General features: G+C 33.6%; 2 protein-coding genes across 3 annotated transcripts; both read left to right on the top strand.

The window, feature by feature from the left end:
• The first annotated feature begins 421 nt into the window (after positions 1–421).
• On the top strand, positions 422–4151 carry LOC107894223 (B3 domain-containing transcription factor VRN1). 2 transcript variants are annotated; one of them, XM_016819474.2, is made up of 5 exons: positions 422–878; positions 2639–3083; positions 3155–3214; positions 3309–3508; positions 3598–4151. In XM_016819474.2, exons 1-5 carry the CDS (start codon positions 819–821, stop codon positions 3868–3870), a joined length of 1038 nt encoding a protein of 345 aa, XP_016674963.1. In that variant the 5' UTR covers positions 422–818; the 3' UTR covers positions 3871–4151. The 2 variants fall into 2 exon arrangements, with proteins under 2 accessions (XP_016674963.1, XP_016674962.1); XM_016819473.2 differs by having other exon boundaries at positions 3137–3214.
• Positions 4152–16141: 11990 nt separating this feature from the next.
• LOC107894225 (B3 domain-containing protein REM19) lies at positions 16142–23230 on the top strand. Its single transcript, XM_016819475.2, has 6 exons — positions 16142–16834; positions 21781–21893; positions 21985–22139; positions 22209–22268; positions 22354–22553; positions 22647–23230. Exons 2-6 carry the CDS (start codon positions 21871–21873, stop codon positions 22917–22919), a joined length of 711 nt encoding a protein of 236 aa, XP_016674964.1. The 5' UTR covers positions 16142–16834; positions 21781–21870; the 3' UTR covers positions 22920–23230.
• The last annotated feature ends 22 nt before the right edge of the window (positions 23231–23252 follow it).

The raw sequence follows: 23252 nt of genomic DNA, 5'->3' as shown, positions 1-23252 counted from the left end.
TAAAATTAATATTGTAAAAATATTGATTTTGAAGTTTTCGAAGTTTTTACAAAAATTATCAATTGCTCTTCCTTTTTTTTTCAGATTTATTTTATTTTTAGTTTTTAATTTTAAAAACGACAACATTTTATTTTTCTTTAAAATTTTAAATTATAATTCAACTATTAAATTAATAATTTCAATAATGAAAATATCAAATTTATATAACATAATAATTTGAGATATAATTAAAATATATTAAAATTTAAAGATGAAAATTTTCTTATAAATTACTGCATGATTAAACTAAAAAAAAAAACACTAAACTACTGCATGATTAAGAGAGTGTCTGTCTTTCTAACGGTAGGTGAGTTAGCGAAAATAGAAAAAAGAAATAAACTTTTACTACTAAAAAACAAAGAGGGAATTGGTTGGACACACAGAAGGTGCCTGAGTTTTAAGCAGGCGAGTTTAGAACTCGGTGAATGAGTTAGACAAAATGTGATGAAAACTGGGTTAACTTTTAGGTGAACTTGAGGGGTTTTTTTAAAAAAAAAAATTAAAGCTTTAAAAGCAGTATTTGACTAGAACAAAAAAGAAAAAAAAACAGTGGGGAAGCAGAAGATGAAAGGGGAGACCCAGATCTGAAAGCTCTTTTTTTCTTCTTCTCTGTGTTGAGTGTTTTTTCTTTTTCAAGTTGTTTGTTTCCTCTGTCTAATCACTTCGAATTATTTTCATATATATATATATACATAAACTTTGAAATTTCAAAAAAGAAAACCCAAGTCTCACTCAAGCTGAAACTCAACATCATTATATGATCTGACCTTTTATCCAAAATGCCACGCCCTTTTTTTCATAAGCTTATTCTCTCTACCACCCTCCAAGAAAAGAAACTGGTAAAATACTAAATACCCATATCTTTCTCTCTTTCTCCTGCTTTATTCTTCTTATTGTCCTTCAATCTTTGTTTTTTTGTTCTGGTTACTTATGTATTGTTATTGACCAAAATTAGGCAGAAAAGTGTTTTTTTTTTGGTGATTTAGTATTTCAGGAAGAAGTTTCTCTGTGGGACAAAGTTTAGCCTTGGAAAACTTAGTGAAGTGTATATTTGGTTTGTGTGTTTCTAGTGGTTTGAACTTTGAAGTGTGTTTTGTAGACATCTGAGATTTGAATGTTAAGACATGGTGGAGAGTGTTTGGTTGGTGGAATTATAGAAAGACTAAGAAAAAGTGAAGAAACTAGTTCAAGTTTTTTGATAGCTGGTGTGATATGATTTGGTTAACTAATATTTGAAGTTTGTTTTCCTACCGGACGAACTAGGTAAAAATATAATAAAGTAGAAGAAACCCAAGATCTCAATTTTCTCTTAAAGTCCTTTTTATCAGGCAGGTGTTATAGTATTGAAGCTGTGGAGATGCTTTTGAGATCAACTATAGATGCATGATATATATGAGTGTGTTAGTATAGTACTTGAAGAAATCTATTTTTCCAGGTTCAATTTTGCAGGAAATAATCTGTCTTTAAAAAATTGTTATGAAATGAAGTGTAATGCTTGTTGCTGAATTCATTTTCCCCTAATTTCCACTCATTTAAAACAGTGTGATAATTCGTCCTTATGGATTTAGTTGGGTTGTAAATGAAGAAAAAGTCAAACTACGTAATCTTCATTAATTTTCTGTATATCTTTTCAGTTTACCTCCCATGATCTCGCCTTCATATGAATGAAGGCTTATCAATTTTTACACTTGAACTGATCTGCTGGGTTTTAATGTTGGTACTCTTATATGCATTTGCTTTTTTGTTCCTGTATGCATTATTTAGTGTAAAGGGGGAGTGGAGAAGACATGGCAAGTTTATATAACAGTAAAATGAATTTGTTTCCTGGATTTTGTTGCAGTGAGTAGAGTTCCTGAGGCCAATTCCCTCTTTGCTTGTTTTTCCGGATAAAAGATTATGTTCGTAATACTATTGAAATCTATCTGAACTAGAAAATTGGAAGTGCAACAGGATCTATATAGAATAGTATTCTAGGAAGAATCTCGTACGACATGGCTTTATTACTTTGATAACTTTCAGATAAAGAAACAAATTTTAGAAAAGAAAATCTGTACTAATTTCAAAATTGCAAGATAATTCGAGCTTTGTTATTTATTTCAATCTTCATTCCTGGTGTATACTTAGATAAGGAATCTATTGACTGTCATCAGTTTGTTTGGCATCTCTCTTTGAGTTATACTGCTAGTGAGTTTCACTAAATTGGCATCAAATGACATAGCTATTTCGTAAGGTATTTTATCAGCAAGAGAAGAAAGTTGTGTTCGTCTACATCTTAATCTGGATTTTAACTTTTTTTTCCTTTTATGAATGTCTGTTCATTTGAAAAAGTATGTACGGATTTGGTTTTTGATTTTGATTGTACATAACATGCATATGTGTGATGATGTATATTCATTTTCGTTGAAATGATTTAAACTTCTCATTTTGATGCTAGCATTACTTTAGGTACAAGGATGGGTTAGTAGTTTTCTTCATCCAGCATGAGGTTTAATCTCACAATGTTATGAAAGTTAATCTGTAAATTTCTCTAAAACCATCTGAATCCCGATTTTATTCTTCACCGGATAAATAAGCCTAACTTGATTTGGGGTGTCTGCAGAGGATCCCTGATAACTTCGTTAAGAAATTCAGGGATGAACTTTCTGTTGCTGCCGCTCTCACTGTTCCTGATGGTCATGTTTGGCGTGTAGGAATAAAGAAAGTTGACAACAAGGTTTGGTTTCAGGAAGGTTGGCAGGAGTTTCTAGAGCGTTACTATATTCGTGTTGGCTACGTACTGGTTTTCAGATACGAAGGAAATTCTGCTTTCAGTGTTAGTATATTTAATTTGTATAACTCGGAAATAAACTATCAGACTAATGCCCTCGTTGGTACTCAATACAATCACGGAAAACAATATCCGTTTGAACAACTTGAAGATGATGAATGCATCTCTCCAGCACTTCAGAATTTGTTTGGTGGGTCTAAACTTAACAACTGCATAAACTGGGGTGGTGATGCCAATCTTCAAACTTCAAAGGGTGTGAATAATCAACCTATTCGAGGTATGGCTTTTCATTTTTATGCGATCGAACTTAAAAAAATTCTGCTAATGAAGTCAAATTGCATACTTCAGGTTCGGGTGCAATGAAACCAGAACCAAAAAAGCGTGGTAGGAAGCGGAAGTTTGATCCTAGTAAATCCTCTTAAACCAAATATTATTTTCTATTCTCTTTTCTTGCAGTTTGTAAGGAATCGGAATTTCTGATCAGTTTTCAAATGAAATGTAGATGTGCAGGATTCATCTACTGGACGTGAAGATGATGTTGATATGCGCTTTAGATGTTATGAAAGTGCTTCAGCCCGAAAGAGAACTGTGACAGCTGAAGAAAGAGAGAGAGCAATCAATGCAGCCAAAGCATTTGAGCCAACTAACCCTTTCTGCAGGGTCGTCTTGCGACCATCATATCTGTACAGGGGATGTATTATGGTGAGGCATTGAATATGATGTGCTCTACGTGTCTTTCAGTTTCACCCTATAGTTTGCCTCATATTGCATTTCTGTTTTTTCTCTTGCAGTACTTGCCATCGTGCTTTGCTGAGAAGCATTTAAGTGGGGTTTCTGGATCCATTAAACTTCAGCTTCCTGATGGGAGACAGTGGTCTGTAAGATGTCTTTATAAAGGAGGCAAGGCTAAATTCAGTCAGGGATGGTACGAATTTACATTGGAGAATAATTTGGGAGAAGGGGATGTTTGTGTTTTTGAGCTGCTCAGATCGAGGGAATTTGTGCTCAAAGTTACTGTATTTCGTGTAATGGAAAGTGGTGGACTAATGCATCGGTCTCAATAAAACACCAGCTGAGTTAAACCTGCATAGATTATAGAGTGCTGGAAATTTCAGAAATGTCAACTCTGTCAAGTGACTCTTTCTTCTCAGGTGAAGGTGTAACCGATCTGGTTCCATAAGGAATTAGCTTCTGTGTGCCATTTTGATGTCCATAAGCTTTTTTGGGATGTTTAGCTGCTTAAGATAATGGATGCAAAAATTTTCTGGCTTGACTAGATTTGTAAATAGACTTCTCCATGTAGTTGACGTCGAACCGGATTCAGAAAAATGGTTTGATTTTATGATCTGCTTGATTGGTTTGGTTTTTCCTTTTCATTTACTACTTGGATTGAATTCCTCATGTTGCTTTCATGCTGCAGACTTGTATAGTGCTTTAACTTCTTTTTGAGTTTACTGCTGAAAATTTGTGGCACTGCTTTTTAGAGGTCATATATCCTATCTTTCATGGATGTAGATCAGTTTGTCATAATAGTTGTAGCGGTCACTGATTAACCCTCGCCTAAGTTAGCAATGTTTATATTGTTCGAAATTTAATATATGGTAGCCTCAATGGAAAAGATGACGGATTAATTTATGGCTTAAGAATGATGCTACTTTAGAGAGTATGAAAAAGAGTATTTTGAAAAAAAATTTGGTTGGAAATATTGTAGATTTTTGAGATTTACTAGATAGGATGCAAATATTGTGTCATGGGTCTCAACAACGATGAAAATGTTGAAACAATGTTTGGACATTATCGAAAGAGCAGCAATTGGCAGAGTGGCTCGAGGAGCAAGCGGTGATTGATTGTTTGGTTTCAAGATGTCAGTAAGTATCAAAGATATTTTCTAGATTGAAGTCAAAGCTGTTTTCAAAGGCTTGAAACTAGCTTGGAATAAAAGGTTTAGGCAACTGGAATTAGAGAGCGATAATGCTTTGCTTACTGAAATTCTTCAAATGGGTCTTCCATCAATGAGTAGTGTTGTTGAAATCCAACTGATTCATGACTTCTGTCTCAAAGATTGGAGAGTAAAATTCAGAAGTATCCAAAGAACAAATTATAAAGTGGCTGATCATTTAGCCAAGATGACTAGTAGTGATATTGAGCATTTTGTGGTTCTTAAGGAGCCACTGCATGAAATCAAAACCTTATTAGAAGAGGATACTTGTTCTAGTATTCTTGAGGGGCCAATTAGTAATTAGCACATTTTCTTATATCTAGGCTTGGTCTATGTTTCTTTCTACCAAAAAAAAAAACATAGCGATGTGGCAAATGAGTTATTAGTAGAGATAGAAGATATTCTTGATAGTGATTACGAGACTTTAAGTTATGCAAGTACATCAACAACTATGATATCAGCATATCATCTGAAGATTCCCTCAATATTGATAAATAATCAAAATTGACGATCAAACAAACACACCTATAGTGACATAAAATTAGGATATCTTATCCTTCTTATTCAAAAAATTAAAAATACAAAGAACAGTCTCTTATGAGAAAATTCAAAAAACAATAAAAACACTACAACGACAAAGGATGGAATAAATTCCAAATATATGGCGTCGGACCCCTGAGATAAAACAACAATATACGAGCATAAAAATCATAAATCAACATGTATGCTACCTTCACCACGTTCATCTGACTCCGGACGCATTGTCCTCCTCTCCTCGGCTTGGTTAGAAATGGCAATCCACTTGTTGCATAAATAAATAAATAAAATCAGTATAGCTCGATAACTTGAAATTTTCAAATATTTTGGTTTTGGTTTTTATACCTCATCGTCCCCCTGTGCAGATTGAAATTGAAGTGGCCTTTCCTCTACATGCTGGAGTAGAAGTTGCCATTCCTGATCAAGTTGAAGTTGTCTTTCCTCCCGATAAAAACTCTCTTCATAAATCATTAAAGCATGACATAAATTTAAGGGTAAATTACACCTATAGTAATTTTAAAATAGGGTTTGTCTATTTTGGTTACTCCAAATTTTTTTTTCTCAATTTAGTCGCTCTAAATAAGATAATTGTGAGAATTAGTCACTTCCTTTAAAATTTCTAGTTTCTTTTAATCGCAGTGACTAATTCACACAATTATCTTATTTAGAGTGACTAAATTGAGAAAAAAATTAGAGTGATCAATAGGACAGACTCCATTTTAAAGTGACTATGAGTAGAGTATACCTTAAATTTAATTACAAAATTAAATATTAAAGAAAGAAATTTAGACATACAAAGTCAACTAAAAATAAAAAATATATAAAGCACACTGTTCTAGAACCCAACCTTCTTGAACGTCCAAAATAATCCACACATTCTTCTGAACAAGATAACAACAGATGTGATACGTCGGATGCCAATGAACTGGCATACAACAAGTTAAAATTTCAATATTTTATAATTGAAAAAAAGTAAAAAAGAAAGATTCATATAGTGAGAGTTCAAAACAAACGTGCATATTGTAACAGCCCACCTGACGAAGACTATATCGAGTTACTGTTTGGTGTTTAGGTCGTATACGCTAAACGTAGAAAATAAGCAAGTTAGTGAAATATTCGTTTTTGACTAGGTGGCATATTCTGTGGATTCGTCATTTGACGGACTCCAGGATTTGGCGGATTCTGAGAATTGGCGGACTCTTCTATTAAGCAATCCGCCAACCCTAGACGTTTTAGGCAAACTCATTAGTTCGCAACTTGATAGTTTCATTTTCACGTTTTAACGTGAATACAATGGCTTAGTAAGTTTATTCACGGGAATCAAGGGCGATAGTGAGATTTTTTTATCCTTCCACTAAACCTTGTCTCTGTTGCCTAGGTATATAAAGATATCGATTGTCTTTATGTATTACTTTTAGATCTTCTTCTTCCCTGAATTATCCTTTAAGCTTTTGAAAGACCTTAAGGTAGAAATCTTCAAATGAAGAAGGTTTTCAGTAGTTAGTTGACACCATTGTAACACCCCTAACCCGTATCCGTCACCGGAATAGGGTTACGAGGCATTACCGGACTTATACACTATCATTTATACAAAACTGAGTCATAAAATTTGCATACCAAATCAATTCTTTTCAAATTTCATCATAAAGTCCCTAATATGGGCCTACGGGGCCTAATACATGCTTTGGAAGTGGTTCGAAACTAAACTGACAACTTTAGAAATTTTTCCTTGAAGATAAGGGTACACGTCCGTGTGGCCTGAGACATAGCAGTGTGGCCAGCCCGTGGGGATCCCATGGCTTGTGGCCAGCCCTTGTGGAATTCTGACTTGTAATTTCTTAAGTATCAAAGGGGCACACAGCCAGGGCACATGCCCATGTGGCTAGGCCGTATGGTAAACTGATTTTTCACCATTTTTAAGCCATTTTCACACGATTTTGACAAACGACCATGCTTGAAATCCGTGTCCTTCACACGACCAAGACACACGGCCGTGTCTTGTGCCCGTGTACTATCCTGACTTTACAATTAAGGATGAATGGGACACACTATCATATCACACGTCCGTGGGCTTACCGTATGCCTAACCGTGTAGACGGAAATAGGCAATTTTAGGCCACTTTTCTCACCCTTTCATTCATTACCTGCACTTAAACACAATTATACATAAATTACAACCAACCAATCAACAAATTTATGCCCATAATATGCATTTTATATTAATAAACTACTACTTAACCATTAAACTAAGTTTCATACACATATTCCATCCCTTTACATACTTTAACCATCATTAACTTTATCCAACCAAATACTTTTACATGCCATATAAATCAAAAGATAATAACCCGAAAACTACCAGAGAACGTCTGGATAGTGTGATTTTCGGTGATGATCCGATCCTCCGTTTTCACATTAATTTACAAGACATATCAAACACAATCAAGTAAGCTTGTGAAAGCTTAGTAAGTTCATAAACTTAGAAAGTAAACTTACCAATTATGGTAAAGCATTCATGTCATATATAATTCATTAATTTCTCCTGACATTCACAAACCAAATCAGTTTCATTTAGTATTATTCAATATTACTCACACTTAAACTTCATTCTTTTGGGCCCATTTATCGCTTACCATCTCTTTTCTAATTAAAAAACTATACGGAATTGAGTACTTCATCTTTACTTTGCCATAGTAAACTATGGTCTTACACATGATCACGTTTCACTTTCCGAAGCCATGGCCCAGCCATGGTCTTACACGAGTTATATATCATATCGATTCCATATCCCGATATGGTCTTACACGGGAGCACTTATCACTTTTCTCCGATTCCATAGCCCAACTATGGTCTTATACGGATCACTTGTATCACTTTAATCCGAAGCCATAGCCCAGCTATGGTCTTATACTGATATCGCTTATCACTTGTTTTCCGATGCCATAGCCTAGCTATGGTCTTATACGGATATCACTTATCACTTGTTGCCATGGTCCAATTAGAGGTGATCATGGGCCGGGCTTGGACAAAATTTTAGGCCCATCTACTAGGCCCGGGCCCGGCCCGGCCTGAAATATGGGCCTAAAATTTTGTCCAAGCCCGGCCCGAAATAAAATTTGCTAAGCCCGAGCCCGGCCCGGCCCATATTAATTTTTTTTGCTTATTTCATTAAATAAAAAAATTTAAAAATATAATAAATCAAATATATTTAAAAACATAAAAATAAATATTAAAACAAATAAAAATGATACTAAAACAATTCTTAAAACAATACACAAATTGACAATATAATAAAAAAATGGTTATATTAAAAATTTAAAATGATTAAAAATAAAATAAAATAATATATTAATATATAATTCGGGCCGAGTCCGGGCCAAAAAATTCTTACCCGAGGCCCGGCCTGTTTTATAAACGGGCCTCGTTTTTTTGCCCAAGTCTATTTTTCGGGCCTATATTTTTACCCAAACCCTCCCATTTTTCGGGCGGGCCTTCGGGCCGGACCAGGCCGCCAAGCCCATGATCAGCTCTAGGTCCAACCATGGTCTTTTTCCATCAATTCATCGTTTAACACTGGACAAAAGTACTCAATCCGATGTTTCACTCAATATGATCATTTCTTCAATTTCATATTTTTACATTGTTCATGGTTTTATCATAATCATATAGTATAACTTATTATAAAATTTATAAGAATAACAATGATCACTAAAATTTATCCACATGAACTTACCTGGGCTAATTTGCAAAAGTCGTAGAAATCCAGGGACTATTCTTGCAATTTCTCATTTTCACGATTCACTTCGTTTTCTTGATCTATAATTATAAAATCATTCCTTCATTAGCATATATTTCAATTATATTCTAATTCACTATTTATGCCCTTAAATTTTCAAAATTACACTATTACCCCAAACTTTTTAATTTTTACAATTTAGTCCCTGGTCAATTTATTCATCAATTGAGCTAATTCCTCTCAAATAACACTTTATCAAGAAATTATAAGTTACTTCACAACCACTAAAATTTAAAATTTCCACATAAAACCCTAATTTCAAGTTCTTTTATAATTAGGTCCCCAAATATTCACTTTCTTTATAATTCTTTCAATAAAATCAACATCTAAACAAATTAAAGCTTTAATTACATGGTAAATCATCACAAACCTCCAGAAGTTATTCATGGAAACTTTCAAAATCAACCATGAAATCAAAAACTAATGAATTAAATGATGGGACCTCGTTGTAAAAGTTCCAAAAACACAAAAATTTCAAGAAATAATTAAGATTTGAACTTACTTGCAGTAAAAATATGAAAAATAAGCTCTAAGGTTTCTTCAATGGCTGTTTTTAGCTGAAGAGGATGAAGAAAATTGAAGAAATCTCTAGATTTCCAATTACATCCCATTTTTAACTATTCAATTTTTACTTCTTTTCCAATTTTACCCCTTGTTCACACCTAATTTCAATATTTCCTGCACCCACATGCCGTCCAGCCCAATAATAGGTGTTTAATTGCCTATTTAGTCATTCTTTAATTATTACTAAAGCTATTTAATCACATTTCACAATTTTGTACTTAATTTGATTTAGTCCTTTTTACCCAATTGGCTATCGAAACCTTAAAATTTCTTGATGAAACCTTAATACTAGCTTACTAACACTCCATAAATATTTATAAAAATATTTATGGCTCGGTTTAATATTCTGAGGTCTCAATACCTCGTTTTCACCTTTAAATTATTTAGTATTCATTATAAAATACTATTCATTATTTCAATCATTTTCCTAACTTCACATCTAACTTATTTTCATTAAATTAATAATATTTTCTACTCATTTTTCAGATTTAGTGATCTTGAATCACTGTTCCGACACCACTAGAATTTGGGCCGTTACAACCATTGTTAGTATCAGCTTACTAGTAATTTCTAGTAAACCCTTAGGTTATTATCGAAGGAATTTATGTATTTAAAACTGTGCATGCATGGGTTTTTAGAACTGCTTGTAAGGAGGGAAACTTTCTGATTTTGGGTTGCATGCTACTGATTCATACATGCATGTTAAATTTTAGTAGTTTAATGATATGATATTTATATTTGTTTCTCATCTAGCCTAAGAAGCTAGCGAAGGTCCGAGCAATAATTGCAAAGGGCCTGTAGAGTAGATGCATGTTTTGGAGTTTCTGGTGAGTTCCTTCTTACTCATTTTGTAATATAAACTTTCAAGTAATATAAATTGTGTAAGGTAAGTATTCCTGCTCCTGATAAGTTAAGGTGTGGTGTCTGGATATACATGTGTATCAACTAGCGTTGTTCTTCGTGAGTATGGTTAGTTTTGATGTAAATACTCTCCTTGTTGCACTGGCCCAATACCGATTATAGGTGATATGTAATATGTAATATATGAGAAGGAGATTTGTTTGTGATGCCTCCGGTAGAACAACTACATTGCAAATTAGACTAACAAATCATAAGAACATGTATTCAGCTTAACAGAAATAACATGAGGAGTCAGAGTGGTTTATGTATATGAATATGGCTGAATGATATGATTCTGAAGTTCTGGGCCTGTGGCTAGCACAAGGATGGGTCATTTGCAAACGTACATGATTGTGGAAAGTCATGGTTAAGTTGGCGGATAGTAACCACCCACGTGTTGTGTTTATGTTGGTGAAATGGGTCCGTCTAAGTAATGTGTACGCCATTTGGCATATCGTGTAAGAATCGCATGGTTTCACCCAAAAGTCTAATACCTTTTTTAAGTGTTAATGCTTGTTTACCAATAGTATCCCTGTATATTGTTCGTGAATTTCTTTTTGTATAGAACTCACTAAGTTCATTTGAACTTACTTTGTTATCTTTTCCTTCTCAGACATGTAGATAGTAGAAAGAGATTTTGTAGAAGGGGATTATGATAGAATTGCTGTTGATAGTGAGCCACTTGACTAATTCTATATCATGCGAAATCGATTGGGCGAGTGGCGTGTAGATCTGTTTTGTAATCAACTCTTGAAATAATTTACATCTTCCGCCAAATCACTGTTTTAAGAGAATGTTTACATACTCTTGAAGTATATGTTAAACATTAGTGAATTATGGTTTATGAAATCATTTTTTAGTCATATACGTCATACTGATTTAAATGATATTTAATTTCCAATGATGCACTTGAAACTTTTGTATGGTAAATAATTCACATTGCGTTTTATGTAATCATATTAACTTTTATAAGGCTTCCGCCAGATGTTTGTTTAAACTATTTTTTATTTTACTTAGCGTAGTACTAATTTGATTATTTTGTCATTGTTATAGTAGGGTTATCGCCAATTCGGGTGTATACGTTAAGACCTTGAAACTATAAAAATTTCAAGTGTTTTTATTAAACTCAAATGGTTTTAAGTTGTGACATACCACACCTGAATCCGGTGATCGGGTCAGGCGTGGGTGTTACACATACACTCTCATTTGGTCAAGATAGCAACAATTTGTAATGGGTCAAAGCCCTCCATATAGGTTTTTGATAGAAATATGCCCTCAGTGCTTTACCCAAATTACCCTCATGCTTTTGATCCCAAATTTTAAAAAGTGCATCAAGAAAAGTGCATCAAGAAAAGTGCATTGACAAAAGCCCTAAATGAAATAAAATTGTAACACCCCTTGCCCAGGGGCGAAGCCAGAATAAATATTTAGGGGGCGAATAAAATTTTAATTTTTTATAGTTTATATTTTATAATTTGTAAAGGATTAAATCGAATTTTTATAATTTTAGGGGGTCAAAGTGCAATTTTACCTTTTACTAATTTAAAATTTTTTAAAAATTTTAAGGGCCAAAAGAGTAAATTTACATTTTAAGGGGGCTGGGGCCCATGCCAGCCCCCTGGCTTCACCCCTACCCTTGCCCGACCTGATGTCTTGAGTGGTAAATGAATGTTAAACTTACTAGAGGGAGTGAGTTTAGATCCCGCTCTTAGTTGTTTTTTTGTTCTCCATCCACTATTGACTTTATATATTTATTGACACAAATTATCAAAAATATTTGAGTAGTTAGGTAGTTAAAAGAAGGTGATTCAAAACCTTAAAAAAAAAGGTTCAATTCTTATTTAGGGATTTTTTTTTCTTCTTTGCTATCAAAATTTTGAAGAGGAAGATACAGAAAAATAGTGGATTGTGATTATCAAAAGATAAAATTTTGAAGATTAAAAGATTTTGAAGAAAAAAAAAAGAGAATTATCGTGATGATAACGTGTTATGAAATAAATAATAAAAATAATAAAAATAGGAGAGCAAAAGGAGTAATATGAATTTTATTGATCAATAGAGTTATTTACAATACTTCTCCAGAGCCTATATTTATAGACATAAAAAGTATAAATGAAATAAAATATTAGAGTCCTAAAATACATCAAATTTATTTTGATCTTGATAGACATCCCCTTAATAATAAAATATTCATAATACAACTAATTTCTTTTAATATATTTTCTTAGTTCATAATTTTTTATATGTCAAATATTTATTTTTTCACTTACATTTTAAGTATGGTAAATTCCAATTTTATTAAGACACTTAATTATTTCAATGCAATTTTGTTATGTGAAATTTTTATTTTCCCATACATACCCTCAATGTAAGTAAAAATATAATAATATTTAAAATAATTAATTTCCCTAACTATTTTTAAAATCGACATATATCAACCTGTGTATATTAATAAACCTATGATATATATTGCACGTTACATTTAAACTTATGTATATTAAAATTTAAAGATAATTACTCATGCTTTATGTATCAATTTTTTTTGAAGAAATTCATTAAAAAATTTAAAACAAAAATTAATATTATAAAAATATTATATACAACCAACTTTTCATACATAGAGCACGAGCAATGTTACAAAATATTATATCCGAGTTCTATGTATTATTTAAGTTATATTCTGTAAAATATAAGTACAATATATATAATTTAAATAATTACAATAAAATAGAAAATAATTTAAATTTATTTATAATATCAATCATAATTCAACTAAATCTATGTATTTATAAGTAAATGATTTATGTTGTTGGAGATTACAATCTACAGGCAAGTAACCTTAATTTAAATATCAGACTGCTAATGTAATACAATTTAAATATATAATAATAGTTAACACATTAACAAATGTGATACACTAATATATATTTAATTAATTGATATATGATTATTTTATCGTAAAATATTATATAATTAATATATACAATTGATCCGTTTATCACATAAGTATGCAAACTAGTTAATTAAAAAAAGTTATGTTGAATTTCTGGTTGACTATTGTTTGCCTTTTTCCTCTCCCATCAATATTTTTTTTTCCTCTCTTCTTCTCATTCACTATATATAATTTTTTTCTTTTCAGTTTGTAGATCTATTTTGTGAGTATCTTTGTTGTCTTCACAAGTTGTGATGGACAAATGACGGTGCTTGTCCTTCACTAAAACTCTACTGGCCACCAGTAGTTTTTTTTTGTAAAGTGGGCGGCTCTTCGTCAACTTCTTAATTTGTTTATGTTTTGAGAGTATTTCAAAATAATAAATGATTTCACGTGTCGATTTAGACTCGTGTTGTCTTAAATTTTATTTATTTTTATTTGTCTTTCCATTGTTTAATAAGTCTTCAGTTTTAGAAGTTTTTGTTTGCTTTTGTAGCATGTTTTTTAGTCTTGCTTATGCATGTAATCTTAATTTTACAAGTGATTTTAGGGATGTTTTTATTGTCGTCCTCTCTAGTTTGGTGAATGCTTGATTCTTTTGTCGATTTTTGCTCGCCGTTTTGGACCATTCGGGACTGATTTTCTTGTCGTATTAAGTGTTTGTAATCACCCCAGATATGTCATGCTTGAGTTGTAACAAAACTAATTGTCAACGTGTCATAATTTTCTATTGATATTGATGTTAAAGCCTTTGTTGTGTTGATGAAGCTTGTCATTCACCATCTACGACGAGTGTTTGGTATTATTTTCTCTCTGAATTGTATGGTTCTATTCATCAAATAAATTAATAAATTTACCTTTAAAAAAGAAATTCACACTAAGTACAATAGTTAACGATGTTTTATCTTAAATCATGTGACTTTTTTTCTTGCATCTCAGTATGATGTTAACACTTTTTTATGCGAATATGAAAACACTATTAATTTCTCATCATTAAACATATTATTTAAACCTTTCATTTTAGTCCATTTTAAAGTTTAATATTCAAATTTCATGTATTTTACAATCTACCTAGTCAAATCTAAATCTGACTTCGGATCTATACTCTTAAGGACCTCAAACTACCATTACTTAATAATAATTTCTAATGGCTTTCAATTCTTACAAATAAATCCTTTAGAATTTAATAATATTTTTCTTTAATATCACCTAATTACTCAACACTACTCAATTTAAATCTAAAATTTCTCCAAGAATCAAGTTACTCAATTAATTTTTTATTTTTATAATTTCAAACTCTCTTTCTTCCTTCATGTTTCCCAACAATGGTAACCAAAGTTATAAAATAACAATTAAAAATTATAATCAATTTATTAATTTAATCTAACATCTAAAGTTGATAATTTATCAAAAAATCATTTGAAAAGTTTACCCAAGTTCCTTAGCAAGCACATGACTAATAATGTTAGTAATATAATAGTAAAGTTTATTTCTTAAATCTTTAATATTTAATAGCCATGATTCATGGTTAATAATGGTAGTGGAATTTGATGGGCAAGGTTAATTTCTTTCCACTGCCTAATATTAAATTATGGTTCAATTTCATTCAAGTCCTTGGTTTATTTTCTTTTAAGCCCTTATATGAATTCAAATCAATTTCAACTAATTTTAACCACTACACAATTTAGTCCAAGTATTATTTTCTTTAAGCAATTAAATAAATCACCTTATAAATGTCGGTACTAATTTCCATAATTAACTAATTACTACACACGATTTAATACTCAAGCTATCTCGATTAAATAAAATTCGATCCTAAGCTGAACTCTTTGACATCGACAAAAATCGAGTTATTACATAATATTGTTCGCTGAACTAAGTTTCATAAATGTAGATAAATCGAACTATATAAGCAACTCCTTTACATTCTGTTTATTTACTGTTTATAGTTTGGTACTAAAAATATTCCCACTTTTCTATCATTCATTTCAAGCACTTAACTTATATTACAACAACTGGGTTAAAACTTTAGTATATAATTTTTTAGCTCTTTTTTATTTCATTTTTATCTTACTTCCATGCTTGATTTTATAATTTGAAATAGGTTTAGGAGCTATCCCTTAATCTTATAATAATATTAAATATTATCTTATTTTATTTATATGCTTATAAAATTAAATTTTAGAGTTTTTTAAGTTAAAAAAAAGGTGTTTAATCTCTTTATACTTTTTATAAATATAAATCTAATTATTAATATTATTGAAAATTTTATGTTAAATTTAGATCTATTACAATATTATTTTTTATGTTATACAATTATTAAATAAGTATTTATTTATTTCAAAATACAACACCAATAAATTTAATAAAATAATTCTAACCTTACCATTAACCGTTAGACTTGAATTTTTAAAACGGAAAAGTATTTGAATTTTTAATCTTACCAATTTAAATTAGATTGAACTGATTAAGAGATCAATCCAGAAAATAACTTTCAACTGATTAAATTAAGAATCAGTAATTTTTTAATCAAACCGATCTAACAGATGAGGTTTATTGTAATAAGTTAGGTAATTGAGTAATGCTTTGTATATAATTATAAAAACTACAAAAAGAATTTATTATAATTTATATAATTAAATAATATTTGGTGGAGTTAAATTGGGTCGAAAGCTTATGTTAGAAAGCACTCTCGATTTCTACTTGGAACTGATCTTTAAGAACATGTTTAAAAGACCAAGGTCGGGTTTAGTATTAAAGGATCGAGCTACAATGATCCCTTGCTTGCATTTCTAACTTCTCCCATCGATCGTAGGGCTCATTGAGCTGGTTTCGGGCTCCTTTTCCCCCCCTTGATTTCTTCTCTTTTTAATAAATTGATTTGGGGCTTTTCATCACTGTGTGCTGTTCTCTCCATCTCATGGAGTGGATTTAGTTTCTCACGCCTTTTGTCTGGGATCTCTTGCTTGGGTTTTCTGCTAGTTTGGGTTCTCTCCTTTGCTCAGGCTTTCTACAAATTCTGCTCTTCCTCTCTTGCTCGGGTCGGGTTTTTGTTACCGTTTTGTAGCCTGTGGTGTTTGGCTTGTCTTGGGCTTTTGGAATTCTGGTTCAGTGTTGGTTTCTGGAGGCTTGTTCCGGGCTTCTCATCGGTTCCATTTTCTGCTCCAATTCAGGAGGTTCAGTGGGTCTCGTTTTTTGTTGGTTGGTCTGAGGGCGCCGATATTTGTGTCGTGGCCTCGTGGGTAGCGCGTTTTTCCGACTCGATCTCGCTCGTGCACTCGGAGCTTTGTGCGGACTCTGTTTTGGCCTTTTGTTTTCGAGGGCTCGACTGAGTTTGTTTGTACAGCAAGCCGGAGTCAGGTTTGTGCTTTGTTCTCGGTGTTGTTGGTTGTATTGACTTGTCTGCTTTAGATTGATAGAGCTTTGACTTCTTTTTCGCTTTGTCTCTTTGACTTGTTGACATTCGGTTAATTGGTTTCGTGGTTGTTGACCTTCGAATCTCTGTGTATTTGCCGCTGCGCTTTTTTATTTTTTTCCTCTTCTTAGTCTGGTCGTGTTTGTTTGATTGCTGTGGCTTGTCGAGTTTAAGCTGCGCGTCTAGGACTTTCGTGTGCTGAGTTTGTCTTTTCAATTTGTATTTGGTGTGTGGTTTAATCAAAGATCAAAGATAAAAAACTTACTCAGGGAGGCTGAGATGAAGAACAGCAATCGGGAGTAATTCTGGTATTAACATACATTTCTTTTAGATGAATGTAGTATATATGTACATGCAGCGATTGTAAAACTACAAACTGTCAATAACCAAATTGTAACAACTTAACTAACAGACTCAACTAACATTTAACTGGCACTAACAGTTAGCAACAGCTATTTCCACGTATCATACCCTTCCCCTTGAGATAAGCCTTGTCCACAAGGCTGAAAAGATGGAAATTTCTTTTACTGTAAGGTAGATTTCTCTACAAAGATACTCCCTTCAATTGTTGATTGCCCACCTTCCTCTTCAATTAGGATACATGGAAAACTGGATGCAACTTGGAATGGCTAGGCAAAGCCAATGTATAGGCCACAGCCCCCACCTTATCAATCACTGCGTATGGCCCAAAATACCTAAGAGCAAGCTTTTGAAATTGCCTTTCATGTAGATAGTTCTGTCTATAGGGTTGTAATTTCAAATCACCCCAGTCTCCAACATTAAAGCTCTTGTCAGAACAATGCTGATCATCCTGTTGTTTCATCCCCTTTTGTTCTCTGCTCAAATGATGCCTTAAAACCTTTAACATCTCCTTTGTAGCTGTCAAACTCTCATCAACATAATGTACTTGGGGGTTGCATGGAAAATAGGGAACATGCAAGGGTGGTGGGTACCCATACAAAGCTTCAAAAGGTGTTGTGTTGAGAGCAGGGTGGTCAGGTGTTGTGTCACCACTCTGCCAAAGGAAGCCGTCTACCCCATGCCTTAGGATGCTTACTGGTCATACACCTCAAGTATGTCTCCTAGCAGCGATTTACTACTTCAGTTTGACCATTCGTTTTCAGATAACAGGCTGTTGAATGGCTCCATTCCACCCCTCGAAGTCGAAACAGATCCTGCCAAAAATTGCTAAGAAAAATGGTGTCTCGATCACTAATTATTGTATTAGGTAGCCCATGCAATTTGAACACATTATCCATGTAGGCCCAAGCAACTGTCAATGTAGTGTATGGATGAGACGAACTAATAAATTGAGAGTACTTAGTCAGTCTATCCACAATGACAAGAATAACTAACTTGTCGAATGTTTGAGGTAACCTTTCTTTGAGGCAATTGCTGTAGGCAAATCACTTTCATCAACACCTATAGACATAGTATTGATGGAGGAGTCATCAACCCCTTGCATACTTAAACAACGAAGTTGGATCACAGTACATTCTAACAGCAGCTTTCCCATTCCCTTATTGGTTATAGACTCCATCTTATTAGGTTGAGACCCTCTAAAATATGTCTCTTCCCATCCAATGAAAATTCCATGTGCAAAATTTTAAAATCCCAGTGAATTACTCTGAATGTCTCGAGCTATTGAATATCAAAAACCATGTCACGATTCTCAATGGTAGTAACATAACATCAGTCATAAGTAGTACCTTGCAGCATCCCTTGCAAGTCTTTGCACATGGAAGTACATGTGAGGTTGTTGCCTTCTACCACATAACTTTCATAGGCTTCACGGTAGTAATTTTGCATCCTAGCTTCTTAGCAGTTTCTAGGTCTAGGAAGTTGTGGGCACTCCTTGAGTTGATCAATATGTGCAAAGGCCTCTTTTTAGCTCGACCAATAACCCTTTTTGAAATATGAGGATTTTTATCATTCCCATCATCTTTGTCATCCAATTCTCCTTGTACCAACAGTATCCAACTCAATCAAGAAGAGTTGCTTGCTTTTGCACCTATGACCAATCTCATACTTTTCATTGCACCAAAAACACAATCCCTTGGTCTTTTTTTTCATCAGAATCAACACTAATTGAATCTTGGCATTTTTGTTTTGTGGGTTGAAAGTTATAAGGTGAATATTGGTATTCGGATTTGGTAAGAGTGGTTGTGGCTTATTAATGGTTTTGGTGAGTTGGGTAAGGTGCAAAGACATAAAAGTAGGTTTCTTGTGAAATGGGTATAATTCTTGTTGTAAACCGGTTATAGTGGTATCTCAGAGTCTAGCCAAATTAAGAGCATGTGTCAAACTTTTTGGCATAAACATCTTGGCGGGTGGTTGTATACAATTTCTTAGGCCATTAAGGAAGAAAGAAATTTCATATTCTTTAGTAATATTAACCTTGCCTAACAACGTTCCAAATTGATCATGGTACTCAAAAATTGTATCGGTTTGTTTGAGACTCAGAAGCTCAACCATGGGGTCGCCAAAATACTTGTCCCCAAATCTGCCCTCCAATACCTACACATAATCCTCCCAAGAAATCTCATCCGGTCCCCCTTGTAACTTGATCCAATTTTGGTGCCATTGCTGGGCACAACCATCAAGATGAATAACTGCAAGTTTTACCTTCAAATCAAGAGTCTGATCCACACTAAGGAAATGCTTGCATTGAAACAACCATCCATTCAAATCATCAACATTGAATTTAGGAAACCCCACCTTAGTCTGCCTCGTAGCAAAAATGGTGGTCTGTTATGCGTGGCATGAGAAGCTTGAGAATGAACTTCATGCTCTCTTTATAATTGACTCATAACCTGCGTTTGCTGGAGATTCGTGATTGTAATATCATTTCTCAAAGCAACAATGATATGTTCTAGATTCTACTCGACCCTACATTTTGGCAAGCATCTCTCCAAAAGGTTCTTTCATGAACTCTTCCAACCTTCTAAGGTCATGTGAAGGATTGTTATCTGCCATCATAGGTGCTGGAAAGGAGGCTTTGATGCCAATTTGGTGTGCGGTTTAATTAAAGATAAAGAAATTACTCAAGGAAGTTGAGATGAAGAACAACAATTCAGAGTAATACCTTCTAATACCGTGTGAATGATTGTTATCCGCCATCACAAGTGCCAAAAAGGAGACTGTAATACTAATTTGGTGCGTGGTTTAATCAAAGAGAAAGATTTACTCAAGGAAACTAAGATGAAGAACTACATCCGAGTAATTTTGGTATTATTCTAGAACATAGAAGAAAGGAATTTTTTACACAGCTGTTAACATGCATTTCCCTTAGATGAATGTAGTATATATGTACATGTAGCAATTATAAAACTACAAACTGTCAATAGTTAAATTGTAACAACTTAACTAACAAACTCAAGTAACATTTAACTAACACTAATAGTTCGCAACAACTATTTCCACATATTGGTATTTTGGTTTGGAATTGTCAAGGGCTCGAGTAAACTTCAAAGATATGAGCTCGTTCAAAAACATCACCCTACAATGGTCTTCTTGATGGTAACAAAACAAATCTAGAGCAAAACTAGAGTGCCTACAGAATCAATTGGGGTATGCTCGTAGCTTCTATGTTGACCCATATGGCAGGGCAAGTGGGCGTGCATTTTGGTGGATATCGTATTAGTGGAGAGTTCCCTTTTTTTATTGACACACAGATTGATGATGGCTCTTCTAGTGGGCTCTAGCATTGCACTTTTGTCTTGGGTCATCCATACAGAAGGCAGTAGAGAGGTGTGGGAGATGATCAGCTGCATTCGGTTTAGGGTTAAAGTAAATGATGTTGCATTTGTGACTTGGTGCAGTTTGCTCCTCGTATAAGAAAGATGGAGGCATACTAGGGGACCATAGACAAATTGAACTTTTCAATTCCTTTCTCAATAACTTGTGCCTTATTCAAATGGGTAGTGGGGTTATTTTTCCTGGTCTAATAACAGTCTGGGAGACTAGAATATCAGGCAGAGATTGGTCAAGATCCTCTATACTTCTTCAAGGTGTACTTATCTTTTATGCATATGGTTTGATCTTCCTGTATGCATTGTTTAGTGTAAAGGAGGAGTGGGGAGACATATCAAGTCTATATAACAGTAAAACAAATCTCTGATCTGTTGCCATAAATAGGGTATCTGAGTCCAGTTCCGTCTTGTTTGTTTGCTCGGGTAAAAGGATGGATGTTTGTAATATGATTCAAAATCTATCGAAACCTGAAAATTGGAAGTGCAACAGGATCTATATAGAGTAGTGCATATTCCAGGAAGGATCTCATATGATGTGGCTTTATTACTTGTTTAACTTTCAGATAAAGAACCAAATTTTATAAAAGGTAATCTCTACAAATTTTGACAATTGCAAGGTAATTCAATCTATGTTATTTATTTCAACCTTCATTCTTGGTGAATAATACATAGATGAGGAATCTTTTGACTGTCATCCATACTTTATCATCTGTTTGTTTGACATCTCTCTTTGGATTCTACTGCTGGCAAATTTCTTCAAATATGCATCAAATGATATAGCTACATCTTAATTTAAGATTAACTTTTTTCCCTTTTAGTGAGGTTTGGTCATTCAAAAAAGTGTATACGGATTTCAGTTTTAATTATGATTATACTCAGCATATATGGATTTCATTTTTCTTTGATATTAACTTCCTGTTGCTGCCGCTCTCACTGTTCCTGTTGCACTTCCAATTTAAGATTAATTGGATTTAGATTAAATCTTTTTCCCTTTTATTAAGGTTTGGTCATTTGAAAAGCATATTTGGATTTCATTTTTAATTATGATTATACTTACCGTATATGGATTTCATTTATCTTTGATGTGAACTTTCCGTTGCTGCCGCTCACTGTTCCTGATGGTCATGTTTGTCGTGCAGGAATAAAGAAAGCCGTTTGGTTTCAGGAAGTTTGGCAGGAATTTCTAGGGCGTTATTATATTCGTGTTGGCTACGTTTTGGCTTTCAGATATGAAGGAAATTCCACGTTCAGTGTTCGTATATTTAATTTGTACAACTCGGAAATAAATTATCATTAATAAACTATCAACCTAATGCTCTCATTGGTACTGAATACAATCGCAGAAAACAATATCCATTTGAACAACTTCAAGATAATGAATGCATATCTCCAGCACTGCAGAATATGTTTGGTGGCTCTAAACTTAGCAACTGCATAAACTGGGGTGGTGATGTCAATCGTCAAAATCCAAAGGCTGTGAATAATCAACCTATTCGAGGTATGGCTTTCCATTTAATGCATTTGAACTTAAAAAATTCCGCTAATGTGGTGAAATTGCGTACTTCAGGTTCAGGTGCTATGAAACCAGAACCAAAAAAGCGTGGGAGGAAGCGAAAGTTTGATCCTAGTAAGTCTTTTTAACTAAAATTTTTTCTTCTTGTCTTGCAGTTTGCGAGGTTGGAATTTCTGATCATTTGTCAAATGAACTGTAGATGTTCAGGATTCATCTGCTGGACGTGAAGATGATGCTGACATGCGCCTTAGATGTTATGAAAGTGCTTCTGCCCGAAAGAGAACCGTGACAGCTGAAGAAAGAGAGAGAGCAATTAATGCGGCCAAAGCATTTGAGCCTATTAACCCTTTCTGCAGGGTCGTCTTGCGACCATCATATCTATACAGGGGATGTATTATGGTGAGCATTGAATATGATGTGCCATACATGTATTTTTCAGTTTCATCTTATAGCATGCCTCTGTGCATTTCAAATTTTTTTTTTCTCTTACAGTACTTACCATCGTGCTTTGCTGAGAAACATCTAAGTGGGGTTTCGGATTCCATTAAACTTCAGCTTCCTGATGGGAGACAGTGGTCTGTACGATGTCGTTATAAAGGAGGAAAGGCTAAGTTCAGTCGGGGATGGTATGAATTTACATTGGAGAATAATTTGGGAGAAGGGGATGTCTGTGTCTTTGAACTGCTCAGATCAAGGGAAATCGTGCTCAAAGTTACTGTATTTCGTGTAATGGAAAGCGGTGGACTAATGCACCGGTCTCAATGAAATGCCTGCGAAGTTAAGCCATCTTAGATTATAGAGCTGGAAATTTCAGGAATGTCAAAAACTATGTTAAGTAACTCGTTCTTCTCAGGTGACGGTGTAACCAATCTGGTTCCATAAGAAATTAGCTGCTGTGCATGTTTAGCTGCTTAAGATAATGGATACTAAAATTCTCTGGCTTGACTAGGTTTGTTAGTAGATTTCTCCGATGTAGTTGATGTTGAACCCGATTGGGAAAATGTGTTTTAGACTTGATGTTATGGTCTGCTTGGTTGGTTTGAAATTGAAATTTTCATTCCTCTTGTTGCTTTCAAGCTGCTGTCTTATATTGCTTAA

Source organism: Gossypium hirsutum, chromosome A13 (assembly GCF_007990345.1).
Source record: "Gossypium hirsutum isolate 1008001.06 chromosome A13, Gossypium_hirsutum_v2.1, whole genome shotgun sequence".
Taxonomy (NCBI): domain Eukaryota; kingdom Viridiplantae; phylum Streptophyta; class Magnoliopsida; order Malvales; family Malvaceae; genus Gossypium; species Gossypium hirsutum.
Note: the sequence above shows the minus strand (reverse complement) of the source record. Positions and strands in the feature narration are given on the sequence as shown.